The sequence below is a fragment of the Cynara cardunculus genome (genome assembly GCF_001531365.2).
Source record: "Cynara cardunculus var. scolymus isolate 2C chromosome LG 14, CcrdV1, whole genome shotgun sequence".
Classification (NCBI taxonomy): Eukaryota; Viridiplantae; Streptophyta; class Magnoliopsida; order Asterales; family Asteraceae; genus Cynara; species Cynara cardunculus.
In genome coordinates, this window is record NC_037541.1 from 3,348,172 (window position 1) to 3,359,265 (window position 11,094).

At 30.3% G+C, this 11,094-nt stretch overlaps 1 protein-coding gene across 1 annotated transcript; it reads left to right on the top strand.

The window, feature by feature from the left end:
• The first annotated feature begins 7,327 nt into the window (after positions 1-7,327).
• On the top strand, positions 7,328-7,735 carry LOC112526869. The gene has a single exon (XM_025137296.1). It carries the CDS (start codon positions 7,328-7,330, stop codon positions 7,733-7,735), a length of 408 nt encoding a protein of 135 aa, XP_024993064.1.
• The last annotated feature ends 3,359 nt before the right edge of the window (positions 7,736-11,094 follow it).

Sequence of the window (11,094 nt, forward strand, 5' to 3'; positions counted from 1 at the left end):
GTGATAATCATGTGATTATCATACAATTATCACATTATCGCTTATATCAACATGATTTGGTGTGATTTGGGTGTGATAATCATGTGATTATCACACAATTATCACAAGGATTCCGTTCGGCTAGGGTTAACTTAAAAAATGGACTACCGATTTGGTGTGATATGGGTGTGATTTGGAGACACATGAATGAAGGAGAAGAAGACGTGAAAACGTGAAGATAAACATGGTTAATTAAAATAAAATAAAAATTATAAAAATTACTTAATTACATTACTGCCCTTATTAAATTATTTATATATAATAAAAGTTAATTTATTAATTAAAAAAGTTTGTGGTTATTGAGTTGTTCTCGCGTTTTTGTAAATCACAGGGGTTCTCGTTTGAACCTCCACCTATACATACATACATTATTTAATTATTTATTTTAATATTAGCAAACCCAATTTTTTTAACTTATGGACTATGGTTCAAATATATATCTAAGTCCAACATAAAGTTTAACATCTAACATAATCAAAATGGATATTTAATCTAAAATTGTAAATTATATATGTTTTTTTAAGTTTAAAATTTAAAGTCCATTAAAGGCCCAAACCGCCTAAACCGGTCAGACCAGACCGCCTTTTCGTGGTCTGGTTTGACCGATCTGGACACTTGATGTCAAACCGTTCGGTTTGAAAATTTTATAAACCGCCATTACGGTTTGGTTTATGGTCTGAGAGTTAAACCGCCCAAACCGGACCGCGAACACCCCTAGCTTAAAATACGAAATTTCCTTGGTTTTTTAAAGTTATAGCAAGTTCAAGGATCGAATTTTTCGTCAATAAGTTTAAGGATTTATTTATTAAATTTCAATAAGGAATTATTTGTTCAAAAAATGTTCACCGACTTAACCACTTCAAATATAAAAGTATACTCGTGTTTTTCAAACTTTTTCCCATTTCTATTAAAATACGACATATTTATATTTTAAGTAATAATATCAATAACATTATTTTCATTCAACGGTTTGAATCATCTCATATAGACATTCAGTAGAATCAACCACCGACAAGCCTTAAACATCTTAAACCGGAGGATTGGAAAACTATGCATAACGGTATTTACGATTATTAGTCCCTAAAAACGAGATGGTCATAGTCTTCAATGTGTTCAGCCACTATGATCGATATAATTTTTTTTGAAGTATATAATATTTATATACGCCAAATGCAACAAATAAACTCACACATTCTTCTTATCTTTGGTGAGGTTTAAACCTCTGACCTCCTAGGAGGCCAATGACCACGATACCGTTAGGTTAAAGGCATATACCAAGTGAAAATAAAAATTAAATCAAAAGTTTTAAAAGATATTTTATTATAGTTAATGTGTTGTGTCACTGTTTGGATGCATATTATGGCTTTCATAACAAGTACTATTTAAAATATCGAACTTTGAGAGTGACAAGTACCGTTTTAGACCTTGATTGCATCACATAAATAACACGAAAAAGAAACATTTCAAGAAGGGTTTGAATTTTTTTAGGGGGGGTGAAGATAAAGATGAAATTTACATGAAAATACAACGTACTTTGATCTGAGTTCTACTTTTTATAAAGTACACTCAAGATCTTTATGTTTATACCAATATCTGATATCTCATACATATAGACCGAACGGTGTTACATAAAAAGAAATCAAAGTATGTTTCATTTTCATGTGTTCTTAGATGTAAATAGAAGTCTAAAAGCATCTGTGTAACACCTATGATTTCAAAGTCTTTTTTCACGACCGTTTGGCATACAAGATGGCAAGGAAACGAGGTTTTTATATAATTATCATGTGAAAAGAATTGGGGATTGAATCGGATTGTGAAAAACGAAAGAAAGGCTGCGAAACAGAGGTCCACATGACTTGGCGCACGACTTAGGTTGTGGCTTGGGTCGTGCAACTCACTGAAGTTCACCCCTGGGGAACGGGCGACTAGCCATGCGACTTAAGTCCGAATGACCAGTGCGTTTTAAATGTCCAAATTATAGGGTTTAACCTCATTTTTCTTCCCCTCTCTATTCCTCTGCTCCTCGATGCAATTTTTGGGAGCTTTGATATCAGATCTAGAACATCTACTGTGGATTAATCTTAAGGGGGTACAAAGATTTGGTGTTTAGAAGCTTAGATTTTAAAAGTTGGAAAGATTCCATGGAAGGGTTTGGTTGAGAGATCTCAAACTCTTGATTACATGGTTTTTATATCTAGGAACTAAAATTATTTCTTTCTCATGATAATATTTTAGGCGAGCTGTCTCTGACATGTAGCTCAGTTGGCAAATAGATCAGGTGACTTTGTCCAGATACAAGACAGGTCCGAGGTTCGATCTCTGACCCCACACTAACCTCAACCACTAAATGATTCAAAAAAAAAAATGTTATTTCACATTGATGCGTTCTTGGAGACGAGTTTCATGCCACGCATGTTATAGTTAGCGGTAATTGTCAAATATTTTATGTGAGTTATTCAAATTTAAATAATTTCGCACTCACTTGTTTCATTTTAAAAAACTTGTTGATACAAAAAAGGTCAAAAATTCTCAAAAATCTTCGCTTTCTTTATTTTTAGAAAGTTTGTTCTTTGAATTTTTTTATTAATAAATAATTATTATTTTAATATTATAATCATATTTAATTAATGAATTTGAATCATTTTGGAGGTTGTTTGTTTACCTCTTAATAGTTCAATTAAGAGGCAATATCTGAATCGTTAAGAGGCGAATCTTGTTTGACAAAAAAAGGGGTTTGTCTCTTAATGATTCCAAAATCCACTGAATGATTTTCTATCATGGGTTTCCCATAATCATTCAGAGCCCTAATTTCGTTGAAAATAATTACCAGACAATTATATTTCATTTTATATTATATCATAAACACCTATTAAACATCAAATCATTCAACAACCGTCAAACAACATCTTTCTCATTAATCTTTCTTATTTGTTTGACGAAATGGAAGACATTGTTTGATTGGCTTCTTTTGTAAGAATGGACACACACAGCCTTATCCATTGGCTTTATAATAATTAGGGCAACGTGTCTTCACAGATGACGGCCAGTTTGGAGATTCTATTCCTCCACGTGTCGTTTAAGCTTCTCCATAGTACTTGTGACACTTGTCAATCTCTTACTTGCAACCCTTTATTTTCTCTTTTCTTTCATTTTAAAACTTAGATTTGCACACAAAACAAATCTCTTTAAAAACATTCAATATATTTAATTTATTATATTTGGATAAAAATTTGATAACGATCTTCAGTCTTATATGGAACCAGTTTTTAAAGATGTCAATATAATGAGATATTTTTTGGTTCACTCAACGTTTGAGGTCAATGAAGGGGTTTGGGATCGAACCCAATAATATGTCGTGTATTCGGATAAAAAGCACAAACTGAAATAGAGAAGGGGGAAGATCCATCCAACGGTTGACCCGATCTTTGCTCAGTCATTGATAAATACCTAAAAATATCTTTCATATCGATAAAAATAAGTTTTAGATACTAATTAACGACATTGACGGTAGAGATTGGAGAGATCCATACGATCCACCTTGTATCTGTTCGAAAAGGGGAGAAAAGGAAAGGTACAAACAAAAGTCGTACATCAATAATAAGAAACAAATTGTGGGTTTTGTCGTGAAGAATAAACCGCATAAACCCTTAATCTTCATCCAATGGTGTCAATATCATATGCTTTTTTCATAAGTTCCAAAGCATTATAATTACTCTGACTATGACATCTTTCTTGTTGTCTTCTATGTTAAACCGGTGTCGTTTTGAAAAAAAAAATCCATTATTGCTTTACAATATGCTTTTAAATAAGAGCATCTGCAGCATTTGTGTTATTTTAGAAATTTTTGAGGTTTGGAAAAGGTTTGCTCGAACAGCTATGTTAAACTATCCTCTAAAATAGAGAAAAAAGAAGAGAAAAATGGAGTCGGATGCTAACAGTAAGTACTGTTTTAATTGTATGATTCATAATCACAATTGGCTAGAAAAAAATGTATGCTCGTGAGAAACTTTTAATAGGGTTTTTGAGCATGTCGATTTGACGTCACTAATTGTTATATTGAACATGATTTAATTGTATTTAGAATCGACTAAAACTCGATAATTACCAAGTTTAAGCTCAAATGACTTGTTAATTGATTGAGTCATCAACACTTGTTAGGATAACATATAATATCTTTTTAACAGTAAATGTCTAAATCGGTTTACATTCATCTCGATTAATTCTATTGGACCCTAAAGAAGAGTCAGAATAAGGGACCGTTTACCAAACACTTATTCGGGTAAACACTTACCACGTTACATTACCTTACCTAATCAATATGGCAATGACCAAGAATCTTACCAGGAAAGAGCGAATGTAAGGACTGAGAGTCTTACCCGGTAAGTGGCTACGACGACTCTTACCACAGTTAGCACTTACGAGGTTAGTTGTTGTATACGATACTTTTTTGGTGGACTAAAAAATCTTACCCAATAAGTAATTGATAGTTTTGAATTTTTTCGATAAACACTTACCCAGGTAAGTGTTGGTAAACAGCCCCTAAATCTCGATGTTCTATCATATGAAAGATCATATTGCCTAAAAATGAATATGGGAGGGCCCACAAAAGTTTGCCCATATTTAATGGGCTAGTTTTGGTTATAATGGGCCTTTTCAAATGAAACAAATTGAATTGGAAATTTTGCATATTGGTCCCACAACATTTCTTTTTGACAAAATAGACCCATGTGACCATGCACTATATTGTGTCCTCTAAAAAGTAAAAAACATTAATAAACCAGAAAAAAAAAGGTTACTCTATTTTTAGAGTTTTCAATTATATATTTTTATGTCTTAAAATAAATGTTAATATTTTTTATATATGTTTTGAAATAAGTGTTAAGTTTCAACCATAGATAACATAATTTTTAAATCTAAACCACAAAAGTGGTGTTTGATTGGTTTGAGTTTGGACTCAAAAGGTCAAAAATATTTGTAGATCTCATGTTCTAATTCAAGAAAGAATAAAAATCCTCTTATGACCACAAAAGTTCAAATACGGTGACTTTGGGGGTCCGGACTACTCTAAAACAAGTGGTCGGCCTGTAGTGATTGGTTTGAACTTGAACTCTAAAGATCAAAAATATCTGTAGATCTCAGGTTCAAATCTAAGAAGGAAAAAAAATTCTCTTATGGCCACGGAGGTTCAAATACGGTGTCTCCGGGTCCGAACTACCCTAAAACAGGTGGTCGCCCTGTAGTGATTGGTTTGAGCTTGAACTCAAAAGATCAAAAATATCTGTAGATCTCAGATTCAAATCCAAGAAGGAATAAAAATTCTCTTATGGCCACGGAGGTTCAAATACGATGTCTCCGAGTCCGGACTACCCTAAAACAGGTGGTCGCGCTGTTGTTAGTCGGTTCACATAGCGGGTTGGATATCCATGAAATGAATGTGATATAGTGGAGTGATTGATATGATCTTAAAATACATTTGATATGATTAATAAATAAGTTTTTGTTTGAATACGTAACTGAAATTAAAAAATACAACAATACATTTTACAGAATGATTATTGTAAAGTTCAAAAAGTAACGATTCAAGTCATTTTTTGATAATCATAAGTTAACTTATTTTTTATCTGATTAAAAAAACTTCAATTAGTTAACATTTTAATAAGTTTCAGGATTCTTTTTCAACTGTACCAGGTTCATCATTTTAAAGATTTAAATACTGATTATATATTATGAAAATATTACATTCATCGAATAAAATATTATTTTTCACTAAATATTTATTTTCAAAGTTTTTTGTTGATGAAAATATATTAAAAGAGATTTTTACACTCTCTCTTCCACTTTCTGTGAAGAATTTATTAGAACAAAAAACATGTCCAAAATCCCTAAAATCTCTATTTTCTTTATTTTAAGAAATATGTTGGAAATTTATCAAATAAGAACATTTCCAACAGCTTCTCAAAAATGGTGTTAATGAAGATTTTGGGTGTTTTTTTTTTGTTCCAACAGATTCTCCAAAACCTTCTGCAAAATGAAAAATGTAGAAGATAGAAAAAGTTCTTCAAATATGGGGAATCCCCTAAAAATAATTACTTACGATTTTCACCAATAAGAGCATATGAAATCAGATATATAAGAGAGAAATAATATTTTAATATTATAACCGATGTTATGATTTCAAAAACGGAATCTGTTGGAAATGGAAGTACAGTAATATTTTTTTTGAAGCTTTTGCTCTTCAACTTCCTATTTCGAAGAAAATTCTGAGAATATGATATAGATGCTCAACATCTTCAATAGCTATGTTATAATAGAAATTTTGGTTATTTAAGGGGTGTTTGAGATTGCTTATTTGAAACAACTTATACTTTTCTATAAAAGCACTTATCAACTTATTATAAATCAGAAGGGTTTATTTTTTTAAAAACTTCTTATTACAGGTTTGGCACCGGTATAAGTTGTTTATCCAAACACTAAAAAATATTTATTACTGGTACCACACCGAAATAAGTCAATAAGTTATTTTTATAAACAATCTCAAACACCCCCTTAGTGGAGATTTGTGCTCCAAAAACTATGTTATATGGTACTGAGAAATAGAAAATGTAGAAACAATATAAAAATCTCTAAATATAAAGAAATCTCTACAAATTCTATACAGGAGAGAGAATCTTATTTCTCTTTTACCAATAAAAGATGTATTAAAAATAAATATTTATAAAAAATATTTTATTAAATATATAAAATATTTTAATAATTTAATTAAGTTAAAATTGTTAAAATAGAGTAACGATAAATACATTTTTTTATAAATATTTTAACTTTTCATATTTTATTTAAAAAACGATATTTTTCCAAAAATATCATAAAAATTAATTAATAATAAAATTGATATTTAAATTAGCAGCAGATATATCCATTGAAGTTGGTGTAAATTGTACTCCATGCAAGTTGACTTGTATACATAATAAACACAAACAAAGGAATAACAACTAGCGTAAGTTGTACCTCATGCAGGTTATCTTGTACAGAGTTACGTGAGCCACAAGTAAGCCGAGTAAGCTAAGCTGTATATTAGATTAGGCAGCTCAATTACTTTTAGAGAGAGAAAATATAGACTTTTAGAGAGAGAAATCTGGTCCCACACTCAAACGACAGAGAATGATTGAGTACTCGGAACGATTCCGATTCCGATTCTAATCCTCTATAAATTCACCATTTTCGACTCTTCAATCCCCAATTCCTTCACGAAACTAACTGAATCTGAGCTGAAATCGATTTCCGATCGGTCATGGCGGAGGAGTTTGAAGAATCTGACGTTGTGTTCACCGGAAACAATGATTATGAAGACGGTGATCATCATTGCTTCGTCAAATGCTTTGGAGATTCAGATTCAGAGGAATCACGAGGAGCGAAGAGGAAGAAAATCGATAAGAAGATCTCGACAAAGAAGGCGAAGGCGAAGGCGAAGGCGGTGAACATACCGGAGATCTTCTCGTGGTTTCATGTAATGGAACCGAGTTTATTCGAACACGAAGAAGGAGAAATGATTCCGCCTCATGTGATGGTACTGCGGCGGCGGGTGGCGGAGAAAATGGCGTTTTCCGTTTGCTCTGGTATGGGAAGGACATTGAAAGGAAGAGATTTAAGTGAAGTTAGGAATTGCGTGCTTAGGATGACTGGTTTTCTGGAAACTTGAAGAAGATGAGATGAGATGGAATCACCATTTTCGAACTGAAGAATTCATTCGATTGATGATGAAGAGCTTAATTTGGAAGGCATTTTCGTGAGTAAATCTCTGAAGTAACATTGAATTGATATGAATTATTGTTCATTTGAAGACAAATGAATTTAAATTAATTATATTAACCATTTTATTTTTTATTTATCTATTTAAATTTAAAAATGAATTTATGTAAATTTATAATGATTGAATTTGTGTGTGTGTATAATATATGTATATTTTTAAATACTATTATATATTTACATGAAGAAAAAGCATTAACAAACTTTAATTGCTTTTATTGAGATATAAATTTTAACATAAATTACAACGATGGTATCTGATTGGTTTAAATTTAAACTCCAAAAGTCAAAAATACCTGGATTGAATTGAATAATGTGGGTTGGATGCTTGGATTAGTTGATCCATCCATCAATATTTTTGGTTATTTTATAATTTTATAGATAATTGATATATTTAATATTATTACATAAATGTAATAATATAATACCATTTATCTTACGTCATATTTAGGGATTGTTTATCAAAAACTTATTCGGTAAGTATTTATCGGTAAATTTTAACATTATTATTTACTTACCGGATAGGATTTTAGTCTACCAAAAAGACATTGTATGCAACAATTTACCCGGTAAACACTTACCGTGGTAAGAGTCGTCTCCCTTAGTTACTGGATAAGACTCATGATCTTTGTCTCGCTCTTACCGGATAAGATTCTTGGTCCTTACCATATTCATTCGATGAGGTAATGTGACTTGATAAGCACTTACCCAGGTAAGTGTTTGGTAAACGGCCCCTTAGAGTAAGGGGTCGTTTACCCAAATGCTTATCTTGTAAGCGCTTATCAATAGAAGTTAATACTGTAGTTTGTTTTGATGTGTAAGATTTTAGTATATCAAAACATATCGAATGTAACAATTTACTTGGTAAGCGCTTACTTGGGTAAAAGTCGTCATCCTCACTTACCGGGTAAGACTCTTCATCATTCTCATCGCTCTTACACGGTAAGATTATTGGTCCTTCTCATGTTCATCCAATGAGGAAATTTATGCATTAAACATTTATCAAGTAAGTCTTTAGTAAACGTCCCCTAAGTTTACAAGTTTTATTCTTTCGATTTGTTGCAAAACAAAATATAATTTTTAGGTTCGAAAAATTTGAGTTGGAATTATGTATTTTTTGCATTGTTGACAATCGGTTTGCCTAACATTTGGTTTGTTTGTCTTGCCTAAAACTCGACCTTCTATGAGCGGTATTTATGAGTTTCAATGGGCTCGTATTTGCTCAGGAGTTGATTTCGCTTCAATCATATAATTTATAAAAGAAATAAAGTTTATATATATATACATAACGATAAAAAAAAGTTCAATTGTGAATCTAGTTTCATTGTGCATTGGGAGATAATCAAGAGCATGATACGTGTCACATTCATCTTTTATAATGTTTGTGACACATGGCGCGTTATATATATATATAGAGAGAGAGAGAGGGGGGGAGGGGGGGAGGTAAATTTAGGAGAAAACCTTCTAAAAAATGAAAAATTGAGGTACATATTGTTAACCATTCATTTGTACAATATACAGATAAATCATAAAAATTGAAAACTTTTCATCATAGTAAAAGCAGAATCTTTCCTTCTAGGTAGAAGGAATAAAGAGAACATCCTAATAAATCTTGCCTTCCTCTACCTCTACCTCATGAGAGTGAGTTTGTATGCTTGTTGCTGGCTTTTTCACCAGGCAAATTATCAAGTCGATGTTCATATAACTGCATTTTGATATTCTCACTTTTCTCTTCGATGAGCTGATCTTTAAAGTATCGAACAAATTGTAACGAGTTATTTATATTAATTAACATACATATTATACAGATAAATGGTTATTAGAGTGTTTCTTAATATATATATATATATATATATATATTTTTAAATAAATCTGAACCTGTAATATAAAATTTGATTTTAAAATATCTTTTGGGATCTGATATGATTGTTTCTGTTATGTGTATGCAAATAATTATATCTTAAAAAAATAGTTACTTGTTTGAGTGTGTAAGATTGTTGTCATGTTGATAAAGAGAATTCATTCACCTCCCAATTATTAAATTATTATTTATTATTTATTATTTATTTTTGTATTTTTTAGTTAGTTATTCTTTAAAACAGTATAATAATATAATTAAAAATAATGAATTGGTACTCTGTGTTTTTTGTTTAAATTATAACATATTTAATATTTTAAACATATTTAATTTAATTTCCAAAACTAATATATTTATCTTGTTCACTAATTTTATTCCATTATCTCACATCATATGCTTCAAAGAAACCAGATAATCTTTGGGAATTTCATGAAAGCATACCAAAATTTATTAACATGGTATTTTCATATATATATATATATATATATATATATAGAGGGAGAGAGAGAGTTTGTTTCAAATACAACTCATCGCATTTGTACAACCAATGCAACCCAATATATTGAGATATTTATGGAAATGATGAKAGWTCATTTATTATGATTTGAATATTTATAGAAGATGAATATGATTCATTAATTATGATTGATACTTTATATTATGGAATTTTTTTTTAAGAAATCACATATTAATCAAATGAAATGGACGGTTGAGATCGGGTTGTATTGGTTGCACAAATGTCAAGTGTTGTATAATAACCAACCTCTCTATATATCTATACTATCTTATTAAGCAAATTTAACAAAAGTCTTAAAGTTTTAAAATTCTAAATGACCAAGATACCATTTATACTACTCTTTAGTCACTTTTTCACCCCCTCCTCTCCTCACATACACTCACCCTCTCACATTTTTTTTAAATTATAATTTTAAATTTATACTTTATACCCCTATAATTAATTAATTAATTTATTTTACGTCATTTACTTTTAAATGTTTCATTTTAAACCTTTATCAAATTAACATACATAATCGTATATCAATTAAAACATGTTTAAAAAATGCATTTTTATTGAATAGTTTTTTAGTTCAATATTGAATAGTTTTTGACTTAATTATATTATTATATATTATATATACTGTGAAAAAAATATTTTTAATATTTACGATCTATAGTTTTATAGTTATTTATTTATATATATACTATATATTTTGGGGTTAGGCTGTCCAAATTACACCGTATAATATGTTTTGAATTAATATGTTCTTGAGTTTTTTTGAGTTTCTGGACAAGAAAGAGGGTAAGCAGTTGAAATTTCATTCTAAAACCCATCTTTTTTTGTCTTTTCATGGCTTATGATCCGTCAAATTTGTAGTTTTCTTTATTGGTTTTGA